Below are 23,886 nucleotides of genomic sequence, written 5' to 3' on the forward strand. Positions count from 1 at the left end.
AGTTAGTTGACCAGAGAGTGCAAAAAATGTACATTTTCACTCAAACTTAATTTGTTTCTCTTTTCATGTAAATCTTACTGCTAAGATGAATGATTCTAAAAGAAAACAACTATTTTATAGAGCAAAAAATAGCAAAAACATTTCTAAAATTAAGCAATTTCCTATCAAAATTGCTTAATAAACATTTATTTTGTTTATTTTTATTTTATTAGTATTTTCCTTAAATGTGTTAAGTATATATTTTCTCATCTAAATGTCTACTGAGCTGTGAGCCAGGGGACGGTAATGCGCCTTAACATTGGTTGCCAACCAAGAAGAAGAAGAAGCTGTGAGCCAGGAGGGAGGGGGTGAGTGAGTCCTGAGTGATTCGCTTACGCTTACGATTCAGCACAGTAAGGGAGGGGGTGAGTAGCTCAAATGTGCTGTTAGCATGTTAGCAGAGCGATGCTACTGTGAACCGAGGAGCTATTGTCTTGATGTGAGCTTCTATTCAGGGTTTTTTCTGCCAGTTCAGAGCAGAAATTATTTTGTTAAGATACTGGATGTTGTGTTTTTCACCACAATTTTAATTATAAGCTAGATACATTGCTGCTAACAGCAACAGGGATGAGTCAGTGAGTCAGTTGAGCTTGTGAATCATGATTCATGAGTCAGTAAAGTGATTCTCGAGTATTGAACGATTCGTTCATGATTCGCGCATCACTAGTCCGTATCCAGCCATTTTCAGCCCGCGTCCTTCTTTCTGTCTGCAAGACTCCCAAGAGAATCATCGGTCCTCTAACATTTTTGGGCTGTGGACTTTTTTCTCCCGGAAGTTGGAATGTGTAAATATTATGATTAGTGGACAGCAATGATTAGCGGATGGATGGAGCTGCTTCCTTTTTTGGCAGCTTCTGCCACAACATACCGGCCATATGTGACTCTGCGCTACTACGTGTCCTTCTCGTGATCGTGTCTCTTCTATGTGCTGATATAGAAGGTATTTTGTAGTGACTAGGCTACAATGAACTGAATTTGAATGTTATATTTGTCCACTGCAGCACCTTATTTTAATATTGACGCTTCAGAGATTTGGCTTACAAGACATATGGCGTCAATGTGCGCTGCAGGGTCTTATTATGTTGTTGTTGTTGTTGTTTTTTTTTTAATCAAACTTTGTGGTTCATCAAACTGAATGGTTGTGTATCATCATTTATTATCTACGCCCCCAACCTCTCTCTCTCACACACATACACACACAAAAGAATTCATTAAATTTTTATCTGAATGCTTTTTACAGCTCTCCAAGTGATTGGTGAAAGTGTGACAGTGGAACAAGGAGGTACTGCTATCTTATCATGTTATGTCACTGGTACCAATGATGACCTTACACAGATTACCTGGCAGAGGAAGACGAGAGAAAAACCTCACAATGACAATTTCCTCACTATCCTACCCAGAGAGGGAGTGCAGTTTGTCAATGGAGGTGATGATCGATTTAAATATATTGGGAATTTTAACAACAATAATGGAACTCTCCAGTTATCCAGTGTTGCCCTGAAGGATGAAGGCAGCTACACATGCATCTTCACCTTGTTTCCCAGTGGAAATCAGAAGACTGAGATAACTCTAAACTTGCTTGGTATAAAAAACATAAAACAAAACTTTATTTCAAATATTGTGGGTGTTTGTGTGTGAGACAGACATTTTACCATTTTGCTCGCATGTTGACTGATTGTGTGCTGTAACTCTCCTAGTGCCTCCTTTCACAAACATCAAGGACAATCTTCCCACTTTGGGCACTGAAGAGGTTTTATTTGCTACCTGCACGGCTGCTGGATCGAAGCCTCCTGCAGAGGTGAGGTGGCTCACTGGTGCTTTGGGAGACAAAGTGAGGACGACAACAAACTCCACCCAGTATGACAACGATACAACTACCACTGTCAGCTCGTTGTTTGGTGTTCCTACGAGAGAGATTAACGGTCACCAGGTCCAGTGTGTCATCAGTGGTGGCTCACTGTCTACAGACAGAAGTCTCTCCTTCACTATACAGATCTACTGTGAGTATCAGCTGATGATGTAGTTTAATATTTGTCTTCTTTTTTTTATACTGTTGACTTAACAATTTTGATTATTAAATCAAATATTAAAAGTACACAGGCACACCCAGGATTAACTGATTAAACTGCAACTGCAAAGCAATACTATATAACTTAATTACTTGCTACCAGTTGATCTGTGTTATCTACTCATGCAACAGAAATAGCTTCATCAATTATGGATAAAATAAAAGTAATAGCTGCACTTTTTTAAAACTATACCCTGCATCTTTGTTTTGAACAAAAGCAGACATAAACCCTCAAAACTTCATACTTTCAGGTAACCTTAAGTGTTAAGAGTTGACATGGTTTTGCTTTTTTTTCTTTGTTCATGAGTTAATTTGTTGATTTTTGTTTTTCCCAGTATGGGATACCAGCTTTATCCTTGTTCTCATGCTACTGTCATTCACTCATGTTGTCACAATAGCTGGATAAAGATTTTGCAAATGATGAGACGAGTAATGGAACCTGATCTGTGTCCTGAGACAGAACCACCCAGTTCAGTTGAAATGCAGAAAACTCAATAAAGTTGTGCATCAGTGTGTGTACCAGCACGGCTTTGGTAGGGGAAAAGTAGAATTGAAACTATGTCTGTTTAATCAAAGTTCAACTGTGTTTTTTTTTAACTTACTAGCAGTTGTGCAATGCACTATTTACATTGGTCATGTGAAATATAGGTTTGCACTATATATTTGCTCTCGGTAAGAGTGCAGATGTTCAGGTTAAAAATTAACTGTCAGCAGCTAAAGGCAAGTGACACGACACCATGGTGCACAGACTAGCTTAAACCTGTTTGTAAAGCTTGACAATGACTTCATTTGTTTCAGATCTGTCCAGTGAAGCAAAAATACTAGAGGCTGTTTTCAAAGTTAAAGCATGTGCTTCCAGTTGTGTGGGTTCTTTTTTTAAATGACACGGTTCATCTGTGGTGTTCTATTTCTGGTTGAAATCCCCATAAAGGCCATGCTTTTAAACAGAGCACCAACATGCTTGAATGTGTATGACAGGATCTCTCCTTGAAACTACATGAAAAGTACCCAAAATGCATTTCTTTGCTTGTTTGTTTTTTACATATTAACACAGGTCTTTCATTCTTTCTTTTTTTGCAGTTTCTCCCACAGAAGTGAACATTAGCGTGATTTCAGAGGACTCGTTCGAGTGTGTGACAGAAGCCAAACCAAATGCAAACTTTATCTGGAGCAGGTAAAGTAGTTTGAATATTGGTTTCAGTTGAAATATTCATTTCATTTCACGGGAGTGGTAATATTAAAGGCACTGAGTCTTCTATAGTGCTTGTCTACTCTCCTAGAGCACTCAAAGCGCTTTATACACACCCATTCACATAAACACTTTCTTCTATGCTTTTAAAGTACTCACTAACTAACATTCACACATATTCATACTCCGATGGATGCAACTTTTTAGTATCTGGCCAGTATCTTCCCCAAGCATGCTTGGCACGCAGACTGGGGGAGCCAAGGATCAAACCACCAACCTTCCATTCAGTAGATGACCATCTCTTCCTCCTGAGCTACAGCCACCCCCCAGGAAAGGGTGTTATCACCAAGCACATGTCAGTAAAGATGGTTTTAGAGTGTTTAGAGTGAATTTTGGACAATAAGCTGCAAACTATAATATCAGATGAAAGTTCAGTGTGAGCACTTTAGGCATATAAGCTGCAATCTGATTAAAATGTTTGTCTTGGATTGCAGAGGTAAGCAGGAGACAAAGAGGAGAGACATTATCTGAAGTTCTATGTACAAGTCGATCAATGTGTTCACCAAACAAGACAGTTGACTGTGAGCACACAATATCCTCATAGTTCCACTGGTTTTGCTGTTTTTAAGCAGGCCTGTGGTTAACCCTCTTGAGGCAGGCGTTGCCGATTTGCAACAGTTAAAAACTAACAACCTGATTACCCCACATACATATTTTATAAAGTTTTTTTTACTCAGAAGTACCACTGCAGGACTTGGTTGTGCATTAGCAACAAAAACTTAATTTGAGCCTGAGAGGGTTAAAACTAGCTGCACAGGCTGAAGTGACCTCATTTTAGTTTTAAAGAAACATGAAGGATGCTTCCAAAAATCTGACCTGCATAGATCCATCCACTCAATGTCGACCATAATTTATAAAACTGCCACCATTAACGTAGATGTTTAGCTTTTAGCACAACTCACATTTTTCTGCCTTCTCTGTACATTTCACGTTCAGGTCTCGTTCATGTTTTTCCAGATCTGGCCAGTCTTTGCTGGAGTCTGCTGTCAAAGTAGATGGTGCAAAGCTACAACTGCTGAGCCTGACCTCTGATATAAATGGCCTTTATCAGTGTGAAGCATCTAACACATATGGAAGTAAACGTGGTCAGCTCTACGTGCATGTGGCATCAGGTGAGGTCAGCTTGGATTTAGCTGTGCAGTTTGTCCAAATCTTTTTGAACTGGTTCCTGATTTTTTGATTTTAGCTTTTGTGGATGTTGCACGGTATGATATGGCTGGGCCATATCATACCGTTCACGGTAATGCTGGTATAATGTGTTAGGATGCCTGGGTTGTTGACCCAGGGTTTTGAGTTTATGTATTATTTATCATTTCTATTCTTTGGTTTCTTCGTTAGAGTTATGTCTTATGGTTTATGTCTCTGTGTAATCCTTAGTTGCTATATCCCTGTGTCCAGTCAGTGTCTGTCTTCCCTGGTCCCATGTCTTTGTTCCCTCTGTTGCAGTGTATTTGTGTATCTGTGTATTTAAGCCCTGTGTTTCTCTGTGTCCGTGTCGCGATCTACTTGCTGTGTGTTCTGTCAGTCTTCCGGTGTAAGTTTATTTTGACATATCCAGTTATGTTACATTTGAGTTTAGCATTAAAGCTGTTTTGAGTTCAAGTTTTGCCTCCGAGCGTCTGCACCTTGGGTCCTATTCCTGCATGCACACAGCCGGTCATAACATAATGTTAGGCAACGATAAGAAAATGAAATATCGCAATGGAATATGTTTAAAACAAAGGCAGTGCCTTTGTTTTCATACACACATGGCGGAAAAAGTATGGCGGCAAGGGAGAATGAGCAGGGCGAAAGCAGATTGTTGAATGAAACAGATGAACCTGAATTGGTTTGTAAAAATGGTGCCAACTTCAGTAGTGTGGCACTGGTTTATTATTCATCCATCAGATAGACACCAAAGCACAATTTTTGGTAGAACATTCAAGCGGGCCGAAAAACCTGGGGCTGCACGGCGTCAACACGTTAGCGCCGTCCAGCCCCTCGCATGCGGCGATCCGCGTTAACTCGCTAACGGAGATTTGCCGTCATTTTAACAAGATTAACACTGACAGCACTAGTTTCAATACGACTTTGGTAAGCTACGAAGCAGCACAGCTTGATGGATTGTCGGAGCGATACGTACTGTGCTTTAGCATAATATTACCGTATTGTGTCTGTCTATAACCTCTTTTTAAGTTTTGTCGATATTGTACATCGCTATGCTCAGGATATGTCGGCCCATTTCCACTGGAAATGCCTGTCAAAAATAACTTTTGCATTTGCGCTGTTAAAATTTTATATAGCTTTAATGCACATAAAAACAGTTGCTTGTTTAAGTGAAAATACATTGATGTTTGTTTGTTTTTTGCACTAATAAAGTTTTGGAGTTGTAAAGTGTTTTGTCTCGCGTCAGTTATATCGTCAGTTATATCAAATATATATCGTGATAAATATTTTTGGCCGTATTGCCCTGCCCTAATTCTGATGTTGTTCTGTTTTATTTTCTGTGGACTTCTTTCAAAGGAAATAAATAGAAACTTGAACATCTACTATGACGGATAATGATGGACTTCTGTAGGCACTCCACCCACATACAAATAAGAGGTTAAGAATTGTTTGTAAGCAAATAGCTTAAGGAAATGATTGCCTAACCTTAGAGCCAGCATAAAACAGACAAGTAAATGGATGACTAATGCCCACCCAGTGCAGTATATATTACTCAAGTCAGTTCTACAATTTAAAACTTGCCTTAACATATGATATATTCTGTTCATGGTCTTATGCCTTAGATTGTGCCAGTCTGAGAGATTCTGATTGTGCCATGGGTGCATGTAGTCTTCTTTCGGCTCTTCTCCTTAGAAGCTATGAAAAAATACTTTAAAGAACGATAGTCTGGCTCCTTAAGACTAAACTATGAAGAAATGAGGGTTGGCTCAAAAATTTTTGCTTCTTTTTTCAGACCGTTTAGGGATCAAACTATTTGCCTCATGCTCTAGCATCCTCCTCTTTCCTGCCAACCTCCATGTCCTCTTTTATTACATTCATTAAACATCAGTGCTCCTCTTTCACTTTGTCTTTTTCTTCTGCCTGAGAACTAAATAGTCATCATCTAAAATATGCACTCTCCCTCCTTTGCACACGTCCAAACCATCTCAGTCTCTCTAATTTTGTCTCCAAACGTAGCTTTCCCTCTGATTTACTCATTTCTAATCCTGTCCATCCCAGCCACTCCTGATGAAAATCTGAGCATCTTCAAATGAACAGACTCTAATAGGTTCATTTAGCTTCATTTTAGTGTTGTCAGAATATCAATCAATAACCCCAGAAAAAAAACACATAAATTATAAATTCATTTGCATGTTATGTTTTTCCCCAAGCAAAATATCACTTAGTACTTGGTCGAGAAACCGTTGTTCTTTAGAGAGTCCTTTGTGACCTACTATGTGGCCTTGGGTCACTGTCATGCTCCAGGCTGAGGGTAATTGATGGTCATTTTATATTTCTTTCTATTCCAAATATTCACACCGGCAGTTGTCACCTTCTCACCGAAGGTAATCCATTACAGCAGATCTACATTCTTGTCCATGATGTCCTTTGATAACTCTTTGGTCTTTCCCATGGTGCAGAGTTGGAAAAGAAGGAACCAATTCTGTGGTTTCTTCAGTTCAGGTCAGAAGTATCTGTGATTAATTGATTGGTTTAATCTGTCTGTCAGTCCGTTGAAACCAGAATTCTGGCTATTTGTTCTGGACTTTAGGCTGATATTTTGTCTCATTAAAATGAAACTACCATAAAAATTAGAGACAGTTCATTTCTTTCTGCTTCTCCCCAATTGTATCAGACAGCTTTCTCACACCTTTCCCATCTTCTCTTCCTTTATCTTCACCCAAGACTAGAAAAGTTTTCGCCAGAACATTTTTGACCAACAGTACCAGAAGTGATCATTGTTAACCTGCCCTCAACCTACATGAGCTACATGTTTGATTTGTGTATGGTATATGTTTAAGTATTGTCTGAGTCATCTCAATATATGAAACATAAAACATAAATGCCAGATAATGTAATCCTCATTATATTCTTCATTCTTGTGTCCCTGCAGGATCGTGCTCTGCTGCATGGGCCTTACTTGGTGTTTTGATTTTCCTGAGCATCGTTGGGGCTGCAGTATGGTACTTTTATAAACATGAAGATCAAAGGTACTTCATACATTAACTTGCATGTTTCCAAAATGTAGAATAATATTTAGTAGATCTGACTTTAAAGCATGTGGACCTACTGTCCAAACTGAAGTATAGACTCTTTAATTCAAAGGGGTTGACCAAAAAATGTTTTTATTTTTACTTTCGTTTTTTTTGTTTTTTTTAATATATACACAGTCTCTATTTTGAGGTGTTTGAATTTAAATGGACAGTTTATTTAAAAGCTGTGTGGAATGCTTCTTTAGTTTTTCTTAAATTAAAGAGGAAAATAGTATGGAAGTGTGGATAAATGAGCTCTTGACGGTAGTTAATCAGGCCACACTTATGCTGCAAAATCAAAGCAATCTTATCAGAGAGAGTGCAAATCATAGGAATGGCCTAATTGGCAGTTTTGATACTTTCTGTGGGGGGAAAAAGTGCACTAGTTAGCGTGTTACAATAGACAATAGCTCCTCGTTTGCCATTGGCCTTTGTTTCACGTATTTGGATATCTGACTTTTAACATTGGGTTACTCATTCACTTGATTGTTTTATTTCAGCGCTATTGCAGTGGTGTTGGAGGGATTTTTAATTAATGTCCCCAAAATTCCAGGCATAGGTTTACACTTTTTTGGCGGCGTGTCCCAACAAATGAATCAGCTGGTGACAGTGCAGCGCAGCAAGAACAACATCAGACAGAGGTCAGTAACTGTTAATTTGTTGAAATATGCAGTTTTTTCACTCAAAGTTTAATTTCTCTCTCTGAATATTTTGACGCTAATGACTTTATTTAATGTAAAAATCTTTGTTTTGCAGTTATGGTAGATATATTAGTAGTTTTAGTTTTAAACAAGTCATTTTATTAAATCTGCTCTTCTTAAAAAATGAGTGTGTGTGTTGAATATGATAGAAGTTTAAATGGTCTTTTTAAAATATGCAGATACACTGACGGTCTTTGCATGTTCAGCTAAAATTAAAACCATTTTAAACAAATGTTCTGAACTGTCTACCACAGCAATCTCCCTGACAGCTGTGGAAGCAAAGGATGGACTATATCTGTACTGAAAGCTCTCAAGTTCTCAAGTCAGCTGGTAAATGAACAGATGGAGAACCGGTGGACATACTTGGTGTTCGTTTATCTCTCTGCCCCCTTTTTGTTTATCATCTCTTAGTTTTTAATGAAGTTTAGTTATAGCTTTCTTGTCACTACCACAGCATTTAGGGTGTACATACCAGCTCTGGCTAATATGAATGGCAGTTTTTCTGTGACTGTTCACAGAAGATAACTGTTCTTTCTGTTCTTCATCTCCTGATAACACAAGCCGTTAAGCTACTGAGGATAACAACCCACAGGGCTTCTGTTTAAAACAATGTTATCAGTGTTATCAGTAGACCACAGAGACCATAAGGTTCAGACAGTACAAACAGTCAAGCGAAGCACACCGTCTGAATACCTTGTAATTCCAACCAGTAAGATTACCACATAGTATATAATACTTGAGTAATACAGCCCCACCCTTGTTTGTACATGGGGGTGAAAGCAGATGTTTTGCTCGGATAACCTAACGTAAAGCAACATACAAGGAAATTTGAAAGAGGAAAAAAAATCTTTAAAAAGGTTAGAATGAGACTTTTTTTTTACTGTGTTGAATCATAGGGTTTTTGTTTATTTTTTTTAAATTAATTTTAATAAAATTAAAGGTCTTCACCCTGCTGAAATCTTTTCCTTTAACTGTAAAAAGTAACACGTTGCAGCATTTTCCAGGAGAGTGCAGCTTTCCTGGAAAACGAAAGCTACACTTTCGTTTTCCAGGAAAACTGGAAAATTTGGTTTCTCTCATCAGTCATTAATCGTAATCGGTGTATTTACTAAGATTGGATGCTGCAGTCTTTGTGATCTGTCTCATGTTTCCTGTTTTACTTTGACAGTCCCTGTCCTATGTAAATGTTTTCAGTTTTGCTTCCCCTTCGTCTTGTAACGCTTCATTACTCCCAGCTGTGCACTCCTCCTTTGTCTCGTTCCCTCATTACACCTCTGTGTATTTAAGCCCTGTGTTTTCCTTGTTCTGTGTCGTGTTGTACCCTCACTGTGCTGTGTTTTCGTCTCTCTGTTTCTGGTAGCATTCTAGTTCTCTGTTCGCAGTTTTGTTTCCCAGTTCCCCAGTTTTTCTAGTTAGTGCTTCGTGCTTTGAGTTTCTAGTTTTAGTTTCCTTGAATTCATATTCAAGTTTCCAAGTTTCAGTCTCCAAGTCCAGCATTTGAGTCCTACATCCTGCTGCACACAGCACACCTTGACAACGTATTGTTATTCTTATTGTATTCTAATTTTTGCGTCATAACTTTTGCACTGTCCACTTCCTGCTGTGACAAAACAAATTTCCCACGTGTGGGACTAATAAAGGTTATCTTATCTTATCTTATCTTATCTTATCTTATTAGTTTGCCCTTTGATGTTATCTTTCTGTTTTCCTTATCTTCACTTCCTGTCATAATGCGCAGTGTGAGGAATGATTTAATAAAGGAACTGATAAGCAAAAGTAAACAGTTAAATTCAGGCACAGATCCAAAGTAAGCATAGGGTAATTGATACAGAAGTAAAAGCAAAGATTTGTCCAGGTGTGATCTCCCTTCATGAATCACCACCTTATCACGGTGAAGGGGTTTGCGTGTCCTTCTGATCCCAGGAGCTTTGTTGTCGAGGACAGTTTGGTCCTGGTAGGGTCTCCCTAGGTAAATTGGTCATGGGTAAAGGGCCAGACCAAGTGTGATTCAAAAGAGTTTGATGATGAGAAGTTACTTGACAGAATCTTGGTTACCAGGGCCCCTTCATAAAGCCAGGCTTAGTCAAGGGGCTTTTTATTAAAAACCTATTATTCATGGGTCCTAGCTGACCCCAGTTACTCCAGTGAACCCATCACCTGCTGGAGGGGCCATAGTGGTCCAGTGTTATGTGAATCGGGTGCTAAAACTGGTTTGTGATATATGGTGATAATCAAGTGTTCCTTTTTGAGCAGTGTACTTTGTTGGCTATCATACATAATGAGATGGAAAGGTTTTCTAAAATATCCACTCAGGCAAAACAAGCTTTGTTAATGATTCATAACTCCAGCTGCTGTAGGTGGAGAGCAGTGACCAGTCTATAAAGTCACACTTCATACATGGATTTATGAAATTTATTGCTAATTAACAAACATTCATTGTTTTATGATTAAAATTTTTTCCCCACCACATTGGTCACCAGAGATGGGCAGTAAGGCGTTACAAGTAACGCCTTACTGTAATCTGATTACTTTTTCAGGTAACGAGTAAAGTAAGGGATTACCATTGCAAAAACGGTAATTAGATTACCGTTACTTTCCTGTAGGAACGCTGCGTTACTGCGTTACTAAAACCGTGATTTTTTTATTTTTTTTTTGTGTGAGACTGTCTCATGAAAGTGACGTAAGCGAGTGCTACATTCGTGACAACAGCTGTGTGCAGATCAACAACGGATCATATATCGAGTGCGGGAGAGAGTATGAGCATGCAGCGTTTAAAGCATGGAAGTACTGACCTTATTTTGAGTTTGATTCCATAAAAAGTGACAAAAACATTAGTGTCCGTTGTGCGTGGGAAGAAAACTTCTTTTTACAGTGGAAAAAAAACCCCTAAACCTCCAAGCAAGCACCGAGTGCGCTACCACGTAATGGGAAACTCACAGAGAAACTCGCGGATTCTGCGGTACACCTGCACCAGGGCAAACCTCCGCCTACCCCACTCCTGCTTTACAGGTGAAAATAGAGCAACAGGACCGCTAGTTTTTTATTTTATTTATTTTCTGCTGTGTTTTACTTGCATCTATTTGAAAGAGTGAGTGTAAACACAAAAAATATATATTTTATGTGCTGGAATGTGCAGAAAATAAGTTTAAACGTTAAACTAATTTATTCAAGTCAGAGAATGTTGCATATAGTTAAATTTTTTGCTTGATGCATAAAGTTAAAAGATTAAAACTAATAAAACACGTTTTAAAAAGAGACTTTTCCATTTGATTACATTTTGTATGATGGATTATGCAGAAAAAGTAGAATTAGGCTGAAAGATCTATCACTTTATCACCTACTCAGGTTGTAAATCGTGTTTTTAAAAAGTAACTAAGTAATTAATTACTTTTGAAAATAAGTAATCAGTAAAGTAATATGATTACTTTTTGGGGGAATTAATTGGTAATTAGTTACTGATTACTTTTTTCAAGTAACTTGACCAACACTGTTGGTCACTGACTGAAATATTATGTGATAGATTAGAAGGTGGGCATTTTGTTAGTGTGATGTCAAGTTTACATTTTTTTTAATGATTTTCCATGTTTTCATGTGTTAAGTGCATATTCTAAATTATTATCATTAAATTCTGAGGTTTTTTTTGTTTTTTTTTAATGTTCTAGTCTTGTTGAGTCACAGTTTCCATTGTCTCAGTGGTCATGATGGTACTTATGTGAATGTTTGAGTATAAAACTTACAATGTTTACAGTTTTAAACCAGTCAAGCAGACATGTCAGCACTGCAGCTATTAATAATAGCTATTAAAACAATACCTCTTTTTATACTAGAAATGTATTCTGGTACTGCCTTAAGTTTTTGTTTTGGCTGCTTCACTTTTGTAAAAGGTTAATTAGCATATTTAACAGCTGTTTATAAACAAGCTTCTAAAGTCATGTCAATGAAACCCTCTGATCATCTGTTTTGTGTTGAATTCATTTGTGAACTACGAGTATACAAACTTAAGACAGAAAGCAAAGTCAGCAAAAACAGAATTTATGAAATGTGCAGTGTCAAAGGTCACATTATACTTTCATGTTTTCGCAGATCTGTTGATTTGCTGTTTGCAGTTCAGGAAAACTTGAGGGGTTTACTTACATTTAATGTAAATGACTCTGAATTGGATGGTGGCTGGTTGGAGGGCATACTGTATGTATTATTACATGTTGCCTACCTTCAGTACCGGAAGGGGGCCACAGCAGCATGTTGTTTTATTTTTATTTTAGGATAGAAACTGTTGACTCATTTTGTCTGGATCTTGTTGCTGAATTTGCGTTTAGATTTAATAATGGATGTAAAGATATTTTTCGCCTTTTGCATAGCTGAGTATGGTAAATTCAGTTACATAAATTTTAATCCTTGTTAGCATTAGCAACACTTGCGTGTGTATTTTAACTCTACACTTTATATTATTTATCAAGTTTTTGTTCTTTTCTTTAAACCTAACAATGAAGACATGACACTTTCTGTTTTCTAAACCTTTTGAAAAAGTAAGATCAGTAAAACTGTTTTAATTTTTAATGTATATCCATGCACTGCACATGATAACAGTGGTTCCCAAGCTGTGGAACATGGACCAGGTATTGAAGCATCATGGGAAAAAAAGTTTTTGATTGTTTTTTGTTGTTTTTGTAAAGGTCATTAAAAAACAAGAGCCTGTTGCTCTTATTGTCAACTTTTAACTAAAATTCATCTTGTATCTTTTTGATTTGTTAATGACTGTTTAATTACTTGACTAATTACAAACTCCTTGGTGTGGGCAAAAAAATTTTTTTTTTAATTATTTATTTTTGCATTTGTAATTTTGGCATGTCAGAAAGTTTGAGAACCAATGTGTTAAAGCAGAAAACGATTTATCACCATTAATTATTATTATATTTTAATACCAAATAGCCTATACTGGTGCCTCAAATGGCTGAAGAAGTTTTACATTTATTTCATTTTTTTTGTGTGTTGTTTTGCTCTTTTTGTAGTTTTAGATCTGTTGCAGTGTTTGATCAATGACTGTAGAAAACATGGACGACGCGATAGCTCCCCAAAAATGAAGCCAAAACGTCTCTGTCGCCCCCTGGTGTCTGGCTGAAGTATAGGTCATAAACCTCGCCTCCTCCATGTTAGTGGATATGATTCTTTCTTTTGTTATCAATAGTTCTCATCGCGTTGATTCATGTCTAAGGGGTCTCCTTTCCCATAAGTCTGATTCTAATTACTAACGGGGCGATGTTAAATTGGGGTGTTACGTCATCATAGCAGCTTTGACTGACAGCTGCAGTCACGGGGAAACTTGCGTATCTCTGTTCAGGAATAGCAGATCGAGCATAGGCTCTGAGAGGAGGGCCAGCGTTTACGTTACAAAACCACGACCGAGTGTTTTAACCTGACAGCCTGAGGTGTTCTTCAGTAAACTGGACAACCCGACAGAAGGATCCGAGGCCCTGCTGCACTTTTTCAGTAAGTTAAACGTGTTTGTAAGATCATCCGTAACTACCGTCCTTAGCTAGGTCCTGAGACCTAGCTAAAATGAGCACGCGCCTGTCGGGGAAACGTGTTTTTAGCTAATCCGTGCAGATGAATGAATTTACCCTGACTAAAGAAATCAAGAGAAACGTCCCGAGTTGCTCAGTCACTAATTACCGTTACTGTACTTTTATTACAAGTATTATACTGTAAAAGCAACAGGTTGCACTCTGCTTCAGCTCAGAGCTGCAGAGCTGATTATTAAATATTCAAACAGCAGCATGTTTTCAGTCTCTTGTAGGGTTGCCAACTCCCTGAAAAATAAATAAGGGACACCTCGTGGCCAGGGCCGGGCGACCCAGTTGTCTTCACCCTTCCCAGTGTGGTGAATTTTCTAGCTCTTTTTTTGTGTGTGAAATTATTTTTTTTAACCATTTGACTTTAAGTTGATTTAAGTAGATGCATATTCTATTATTTGTGATATGAACACATGTGAAACAAATGATCATTTAGCCATTTATTTTTAGCTCAAAATGACAACATTAACACAATAAAACAGGCCTCTTTCTTAAACAGAAGCCTGTCATGCTTAACTTTTGAGAATATAAGTAAATCTTTCTTTAAAAGAACTTTGTCCTGCTTAACTTAAAATAATAGAAAACAATAGAAAGAAAAATATTCTTGTAACAGTGCACATTTAGTGCATTTAGTACAATTGGCTTCAGTTGAGGTATTATTTCAGCTTTTCTAATGCTAATCAGCTGCTCCTGTTTGTAAACCCGCTTGTTCACATGATTACGCATCTTAACTCATCATCATTATTCATCTATGTATTACTTTTATGTATTAGTTATCAATTTGTTGTAATCATCTATCCTTGCAGTTGTTTATTACACAAAATAAGTGATATTATCACACTTCTGGCCACATAGCGCTGATATTCACTGCACATGCCCATATTAACTTTTTCCAGCCAGGTGTTTTCCTTTTCCCATTCTTCCCTTTCTCTGAGGGGAACAAACATTGCTGCTCTAATGCTGGGCTCACACTGTGCGGTTTCAGGCCCATTTTGAGCCGATTTTTGAGTGATCGGACCAATTTTGGCCTTCATTGTGCGTCGTGTAGTATACGTGGGGTAACGAGAAGTGATTAACACCTCACGACCAGCTCCCGATCATCAATCGCTCGTGAGGGTGTCACCTAGGGCTGCCACAAACGATTATTTTGATAGTCGACTAGTCACCGATTATTTTTGCGATTAGTCGACTAATCAGATCATCATCCACTGGACGTAAAACTACAGCTTATATAACTATCATTAGCTTACAGCTTTAAGCTTTTAAGGTGCTAACTAAAAATAAAGACAAGATGATAGTTTATTAAATTTTAATGAAATTTGCAGATTGTTTCGGTAAAGTTTAATAAACTCCTTGCTATCTAAAATATAACAGGACACTGGAGTATATTCTCCAGCATCTCACACTTCTGATAATCAGCTGTCTGCTTGACGTTTATTCAGCTGTGTAAAAACTATAACTTTAATCTCAGCCAAACCGATTTACTCAGGAACAAATAAAATACTAAAAAAAAAAAAAAAAAAAAAAAGCCAAACAACAACATTTTTAATTTATCTAAGTGACTCATATATATTTAACCTGAGTCGCGAAAGACGGCGGTGGGTTTGAAAACAATTTGCCGGGAGTCCGGTGTTCTCACGGCGCTAGTGACCTAGCCCCCGGCTAGCTATCGAGCTAGTGGGTAACAGACGTCTCCGAAAACGTCGGAGCGCTTTTGAAAATATGTGGTGTCCTGATAAACTGAGCCGATATTTGAGGTTTACACAGCTACATTCTCGCCTGAAAATATGTTAAACGTTTATTTTGTGACCCAGAAAGAATAATAAGAGTAATATTAAAACTAACTAGCTACCGCCATTGTTGGAAACTAAGCTGGGCCGCGCTATGAATTCTGGGACACAGCTACTTCTTCTTCTTCGGGGTTTAACGGCAGCTGGAATCCTTGTACATGCAGTGCTGCCATCTTCTGTTTCAGTCCGTTATTACACTCTTAAATCCTGCTATTATTCCTGCGTCTTTTGCGATCTTACAAAGCTTCAAACGACACGTCGACTATTAAATCAGTCGTCGACGATTTTGATAGTCGACGTAATCGTGACTAGTCGACAAATCGTGGCAGCCCTAGTGTCACCACAGGCGCTCACACTGCTCACGCGCAAACGTCGGTGAAAAAGACGGAGCAGCACGGCAGTGCCGCGTGTGATCTGGACACAAGCGATGGAGGCACAACTTGTAGAACTTTGGAAAGCTCATCCGAGCCTTTTCGATGTGGCATCACAAAATTATCACGACCACAACAACCGTGAAAATAGTTGGATTTACATTGGTGCTCAATCACAGCTGCCTGATCAATGTTTTTCATTAGCAATTTAGCAAAGTTGATGGTGGTGGTGTGTCTGTGTGAGTGAAAGACAGAGAGAGAGAGCGACAGATTTTCTGTTATAACCTTCATTTTATGGACGCACAGTGTGAGCACTCAGGTCGCATCAGAGCATCGGGCAGTATAGTGTGAGACCCTGCATCGTGACCTACCAACTTCTAACCCCTGCGAGTCAATCGTGCAGTTTGAGCAGGAGCTGAATAACGTGACTGAAAAAAATCGCACAGTGTTTGCCCAGCTTTAGGTGTACTGTCATCCGAGACTTGTCGGCGTTTGTTTCCCTGTTGGCCATGCTTCTTGTTGTGGTCATCTGTTGTTTTCCGGTATTTTCTCCGCAAGCGACCTTTCCTCGACCAATGAGATGAGCGGTAATCTGAATTGTCATACTCGAATTGTCATAAGTGTGCTGTCAGCTCATTGGTCACAAAGCAGGAGAGGGGCTGGGAATTATGTTTTCAAACAAAGTGTTAATTCCATTAAAAGTTATAGACTACTTTTGATTATCACTGTATTACGGGACAAAGTGCGTCCCTTATTAGCTCAATACGGGACGTGTACTTTTGTTTCGAAATACGGGACGATTCCGTTTTTTAAGGGACGGTTGGCAACCCTAGTCTCTTGCCACATCTTTAAAGACAGTAACACCAATTTATTTTTTTAAAGCTTGTACTTCAGTAACTCCTCATTAATAAGTAACTATGGATTGAACCGTAGAACTGAAAAAAAATGTAAGAGAAGAGCTTCAGATCCTGGGTGTGTGAGGACAGAGAAGGATCAGCTTTATTTGGGATTTGAAAGATAAACTTCATATTTCAGTTTGTGATGATTCTGTTCTCGTTGTGATTACAGGAGCTGCCCTCAGATTTGGACCTCAGCACCAACCAGTGAGAGCAGACAGATCATCCATCATGTTCACATGTTAGCTGCAAAATGAACTGATGAAAACAGTACAAAGGTTAAAGTACCACATGTGCTGTCAGTGAAAGCTGCAGCTGTTTTATTGACAAAGTTAAAGACAAAAAGTCAAAAGGACTAATCACCCATGTAACTGTGTCACTATATATCAGCATTAACAGGACCTCAGCTTGGTTTTTCAGCGAGCTGCTGATCTCAGACCTGCACAGCTTCTGTTTTAAACACTTGATGTACTCAGCTGCATGAAGAGCACAGCTGATTTTCTCTGACACAATTAAATAAAACCTGATGAAGCTCAAAGGTCATCACTTGTATGTCAAACTACAAACTTGTGATCTGGAATTCCTTTACAGTTTTTTGCACATTAAAAAAAACGAGTATTTATAACATTACACAAACCAAAGGTCTCCATCACAGTGTTCATGAAATGCTGGGTTTATCCATCTCCGGGGGTCGGCCTGCGGTGGAGCTCTGAAGATTTCCCTGTGAGGGAGCTGCTGGTGAAGATCATGAGTCCTGCTTGATCAGTGCAATGAGCTTCAGTGTTCCTGGTGATTCTTAAATGAAGCCTCTCTCAGTGGGTCAACAGAACATCTGGCACAGGACAGCTGTGCCAGATGTTCACCTACAACCTCACCTGCAGTCAGCCTGGAATCCAGAGCCACACCACCAATCTCAGGATTTTCTTTAAGTCAGGTGTGGCCAGTGCTATCCTCTATGATGTTGCATGCTGGGGCGGCAGGTTGAGGGTTGCTGATGCCGACAGAGTCAATAAACTGATCCATAAGGCCAGTAATGTTGTGTGTATGGAGCTGCACTCTTTTAAGGTGGTGTCGAAGAGGCCATTTACCATTTACAATGTTGTCCAAGATAAGGACAATGTTGGACAATACCAATACCTCCCACCCAGGTGAATTTTGTACATTACATGAATTAAATAAAATAGACAATCTGAAAATTTTAAATGAAAAATCTGAAATGTACATTGTCCTGGTGGGTGTTAGAGTGTCTAGAAGAGTCCTGTCTCAGTCGGTTTTGTTTTCTGTTTTTCTTAATGTTACTGTACTGGAGCAACTGTAACTCGCATAATTTCCCTAGGGATTAATAAAGTATTCTGATTGTGATTCTGATAAAGCTTGAAGCAGCTCTGGCTGTTAGAACCAGCACTGAGTACTGTTAATTTATACAGTGTTTATACAGCATAACCTTGCCTGTGATTCATTCATCAGGAGATTTTTTTATGTGCACATGTTTTCAGTTATTGTATCTCTTGGCTTAATTACAGCCTTAGCAGCATCTCTAAGAAGAAGACCGCTGTAAACCTTTTGCCAATAATCAGAAAAAAGACTATTGATCCAGGTGGTATTCTTGGGAGTTTAACACCAAAACTGAACTCAAGCAGTGAATTCTCATCAGACTGGATTTAATAATTAATAATGCATCTTCTCTCTTTCTCTCTCTCTTTATCTATTTAGCTACCTATCTATTCACCTTGTCTGTAAAGATAAGTATGACTGCAGTGATCTGCACAACATATTATAAAGAATAAAAACTATATGAATAACTTTACTCCTCTTAAATATAAAACATAAAGCAAGTACAAGTGTGTACAAGTTACAGACATATTAAAATAAATGAACTCAAATCAGTAGTGTCATCTACAGTCTTCACAACGGGGAATGATTAATCCGTTAAGAAAAGAAGAAAAACATGAAGCAAAATTAAAAAAGTGAATAAATAAGTAAAAATGCAAGTGAAACTAATCCTAAACTGAGCATACTGAAATTATGGATAGTTTTGGTACAACTATAATTTTTACTCTATTCTTACTAATATTTACTGGAACACCTACATGTCTTGACTAATGCTTGTGAAAAATAAAGAAACTGTTGAAGGAAGCATGTAGACTAAAAATGTATAAACCATTATGGTCAATTCACCGAATTCTCAGTTAAACTGAAGCATGTGAAAGAACAATACACTGGCTTGTGTGATAAGACAAGGCAAGTATTATTGTTCTGCACCAATAATACCTGCAGTGTTTTCAGTAATTACGGAAGGTCAACAAAGGAATCCTGTCTATGCTTTCATTTTCCATTGCATTTCCAAGTCACTCACTCGTTCCAGTTTTTCCTGTGGGACACAAAACACAAAGGAAGGAGGGCACCTCCTTCCTTTGTGCTTTGTCTTTCTCCTCTAGGTTTTTACCCATGTGATCCATTACCAGAGCTGGGAATTTTAAAGTCAATCATCAGCTATGTTTGAATATTAAAAACACATACCGCTACATACGTTTCCTAATAGTTTCTCCTTGTCCAGAAGATGGACTACAACATGTGTACAGTGGGGCAAAAAAGTATTTAGTCAGCCACCGATTGTGCAAGTTCCCCCACTTAATAATAATAATAATAATAATAAACTTTATTTATAAAGCACACTTAAAAACCAAGGGTATGCCAAGGTGCTTAACAAGTAAAATAGAGTATAGGAGGAGGATAATAGAAATAGGACCAAAGCAAGTACTAAATATGCAAGCAGATAACTGTCACTAATACATAGGAAAGCAACAGGTACAGAGCAAACAAGAATTTAAATGAGCATAAAAGTGCATGATATAAAATCATAAAAGAAATATTAACTAGAGGGAAAGGCAAGATTGAATAAGTGGGTTTTTAATCGTGATTTGAACAGTGCAATGGAATCAGATGCGCGGAGGTCGAGAGGAAGGGTATTCCGCAGTACCGGGGCAGCCAGAGCAAACGCACGGTCACCCCGGGACTTCAGTCGAGATCTGGGTTGGGTCAGAAGTAGTTGAGTGGCAGATCTGAGTGTTCTAGCAGGAGTATGTGGTTTGAGAAGTTCACTAAGATAACTTGGCGCTAATTTATTAATAGTTTTGAAAGTAAGGAGTAATATTTTAAATTGAATACTTAAAATGATGACAGAGGTCAGTAATTTGCACCAGAGGTACACTTCAACTGTGAGAGACAGAATGTGAAAAAAAAAATCCATGAATTAACGTCATGTGGTCAGATGAAACCAAAGTAGAACTTTTTGGTATAAACTCAACTCGTCGTGTTTGGAGGAAGAAGAATACTGAGTTGCATCCCAAGAACACCATACCTACTGTGAAGCATGGGGGTGGAAACATCATGCTATGGGGCTGTTTTTCTGCCAAGGGGACAGGACGACTGATCCGTGTTAAGGACAGAATGAATGGGGCCATGTATCGTGAGATTTTGAGCCAAAACCTCCTTCCATCAGTGAGAACTTTGAAGATGAAACGAGGCTGGGTCTTCCAACATGACAATGATCCAAAACACACCGCCCGGGCAACAAAGGAGTGGCTCCGTAAGAAGCATTTGAAAGTCCTGGAGTGGCCTAGCCAGTCTCCAGACCTCAACCCCATAGAAAATCTGTGGCGGGAGTTGAAAGTCCGTGTTGCTCGGCGACAGCCCCAAAACATCACTGCTCTCGAGAAGATCTGCATGGAGGAATGGGCCAAAATACCAGCTACTGTGTGTGCAAACCTGGTAAAGACCTATAGTAAACGTTTGACCTCTGTTATTGCCAACAAAGGTTATGTTACAAAGTATTGAGTTGTATTTTTGTTATTGACCAAATACTTATTTTCCACCCTAATTTACGAATAAATTCTTTACAAATCCTACCATGTGGATTCATGGATTTTTTTTTCACATTCTGTCTCTCACAGTTGAAGTGTACCTCTGGTGCAAATTACTGACCTCTGTCATCATTTTAGGTGGGGGAACTTGCACAATCGGTGGCTGACTAAATACTTTTTTGCCCCACTGTATCTTACTTACAGTTTTGTATCACCCAGGCCATTTAAAAGAGAACCATGTTATGACAAAAACTGAAAGAGAAAATAACATATAAATAAATGAAATGAAAAACATGATTTGCTACAGTTTCTAGTTAGCTCAGTGAAGCATTGAAGTTTCTTTGGTGTTTAGACATTTTAGATTTCAGAGATTTCTTTGTTGAATTGCTTTTTAGAGAAAAGATAAAAGAAAGAAAAGGTGAAAAAAATGTGAAGCTGCTTGTAAATGAGTTCAGTCTCATGATGGTATATGTTTTGGTGGATTATTTCCCCCTGTGAATCAATTAAGAAGTGGGACACTCAGAAAGATTAGAAAGAGTACTGGCTGTACTGATGTAAGATGTCTGGTAATGAGCAGGGTGGCAAAGGGAACAGTTTTAAGTGACTTTGATGCTGGATAGCTAGGCAAAGAGATGGAGCAAATTAGGGGGATTAGCGATAAGAATGGAAACATATGATGCGAGTGCATTGAGAAGATGGAAGCATACTTCCAGCTGATGTATGTAGAAAACAAGAGAGTGGAGGACATGGTGGACAGTTGATGAACCAGGAAGTTCAGAGGTTTAGTAAAGAAGTGAGGGCAGCTATTTAGAAGATGGAGAATGAAATGGTCCATAGTCTAGATGAGAGGTGTTGCACTGAAGGATGAAAGCAGCTACACTTTGTTTCCCAGTGGAAATCAGAAGACAGAGCTCTTATAGTGATTGGTATAGGAAAAACAAAACAAAAAATTTATTTAAGAGATGTGTTTTTTCATGAATTGTAGACAGACTGACTTTTACTGTCATCCTTATAAGTTAACTTACTTGCCTTCTGTAACTCTCCTAGTGCCTCCTTTCACACACATCAAGGACAATCTTCCCACTTTGGGCACAGAAGAGGTTTTATTTGCTACCTGCACGGCTGCTGGATCGAAGCCTCCTGCTGAGGTTAATAGAGTTTATTATATATCCTCCTTTGTGTCGCTGTCCATTTAATAATTTTAATTATTTAATTGGCTATTTCCAATAAATGCAGCAAATTAAAGCAGTCAATAAGGTTTTTTGATAGGGGAGGAATCTGGATGAAACGACTGCTGTCCAGACACGAGTGTTTCTTCACTGGCTGACAGTAGTCTAGTACACTATTTACAATCTTTGTGTGCAGAATAGGTTTATATATGTACTCTAGATAGATACATTACTTAATAATAAGTTATGTCACTTTTTTGTCATTTTAGTTGCTCTCTCTGCAGACATTCCCCCCTCAGTACCAAGCATTTACAATTTGTCCTGTAAAAGCTGTCTCAGGCTGGTTTCCCAAGCTAGATAATGAGTTCATTGTGCTTTATTCTTCTCCCCCAGTCAAAACAATCTGCACAGTTACCATGGGAATTATCAAAGGAGGCAGTTTATGTGTCAATCTATAACCAAAAGCTACCTGTCTAGCTACCTATCTATTCACCTTGTCTGTAAAGATAAGTATGACTGCAGTGATCTGCACAACATATTATAAAGAATAAAAACTATATGAATAACTTTACTCCTCTTAAATATAAAACATAAAGCAAGTACAAGTGTGTACAAGTTACAGACATATTAAAATAAATGAACTCAAATCAGTAGTGTCATCTACAGTCTTCACAACGGGGAATGATTAATCCGTTAAGAAAAGAAGAAAAACATGAAGCAAAATTAAAAAAGTGAATAAATAAGTAAAAATGCAAGTGAAACTAATCCTAAACTGAGCATACTGAAATTATGGATAGTTTTGAATCTGGATGAAACGACTGCTGTCCAGACACGAGTGTTTCTTCACTGGCTGACAGTAGTCTAGTACACTATTTACAATCTTTGTGTGCAGAATAGGTTTATATATGTACTCTAGATAGATACATTACTTAATAATAAGTTATGTCACTTTTTTGTCATTTTAGTTGCTCTCTCTGCAGACATTCCCCCCTCAGTACCAAGCATTTACAATTTGTCCTGTAAAAGCTGTCTCAGGCTGGTTTCCCAAGCTAGATAATGAGTTCATTGTGCTTTATTCTTCTCCCCCAGTCAAAACAATCTGCACAGTTACCATGGGAATTATCAAAGGAGGCAGTTTATGTGTCAATCTATAACCAAAAGTAACTGAGATGTTTTGAAAAAGAAGTATTGTGGGGGGTTTTAGTGACAATGTATGACTGTGGTGTTCTGTTTCTGGTGGAATTCCCCAAAAGACCAAGAAACCCAATATGTTGTTTTTAGTCCAAGCTTATTGTAAATGAGTCAATGACACCTTTGAAAGTCTATAAAAGGATTACTACTTGAAACTAAATGAAAAGCAACCAAGATTTATAGTTTTGCCTGACGTGGCAGGATTCAAACATTATTTTGACATCATTAGCATTTCATCAGTTCAGGTTTAAAACTTTCATGTCTTTATTTTTTGTAGTCTCTCCCACAGAAGTGAACATTACAGTGATTTCAGTGTTTGACAGAAGCCAAACCAAGTGAAAATATTATCTGGAGCAGATAATGTAATTTGAACAGTTTTTACATATTCATTTCAATGCTGAGAGAGAAAGACAGGTATTTAAAACTATATTTATACTAAATATATTAACTATTATCAGAAGTTATTTAAATTTGTTTTAGTGGTGTTGGCAGTGAACTTTAGCTGATGGGTGTTTCCAGAAGCAAAAAAAGAATGTTCCACATATTGTGTTTGTTATGAATACATGCAAAACATGGATGCAGCAAGTACAGTGGGGCAAAAAAGTATTTAGTCAGCCACCGATTGTGCAAGTTCCCCCACTTAAAATGATGACAGAGGTCAGTAATTTGCACCAGAGGTACACTTCAACTGTGAGAGACAGAATGTGAAAAAAAAAAAAAAAATCCATGAATTCACATGGTAGGATTTGTAAAGAATTTATT

General features: G+C 38.1%; 1 protein-coding gene across 3 annotated transcripts; it reads left to right on the forward strand.

Moving 5' to 3' along the window:
• The first annotated feature begins 464 nt into the window (after positions 1–464).
• LOC101474032 (nectin-3) lies at positions 465–17,444 on the forward strand. Of its 3 annotated transcripts, none has more exons than XM_076874897.1 (8): positions 465–979; positions 1,280–1,621; positions 1,737–2,039; positions 3,188–3,281; positions 4,314–4,468; positions 7,435–7,531; positions 8,127–8,214; positions 17,074–17,444. In XM_076874897.1, exons 1-8 carry the CDS (start codon positions 862–864, stop codon positions 17,110–17,112), a joined length of 1,236 nt encoding a protein of 411 aa, XP_076731012.1. In that variant the 5' UTR covers positions 465–861; the 3' UTR covers positions 17,113–17,444. The 3 variants fall into 3 exon arrangements, with proteins under 3 accessions (XP_076731012.1, XP_076731014.1, XP_076731013.1); XM_076874898.1 differs by lacking the exon at positions 17,074–17,444 and adding an exon at positions 8,529–12,998 and having other exon boundaries at positions 470–979; XM_076874899.1 differs by lacking the exon at positions 1,280–1,621 and having other exon boundaries at positions 468–979.
• Positions 17,445–23,886: the final 6,442 nt, after the last annotated feature.

This window comes from Maylandia zebra, linkage group LG16 (genome assembly GCF_041146795.1).
Source record: "Maylandia zebra isolate NMK-2024a linkage group LG16, Mzebra_GT3a, whole genome shotgun sequence".
NCBI classification, from domain to species: domain Eukaryota; kingdom Metazoa; phylum Chordata; class Actinopteri; order Cichliformes; family Cichlidae; genus Maylandia; species Maylandia zebra.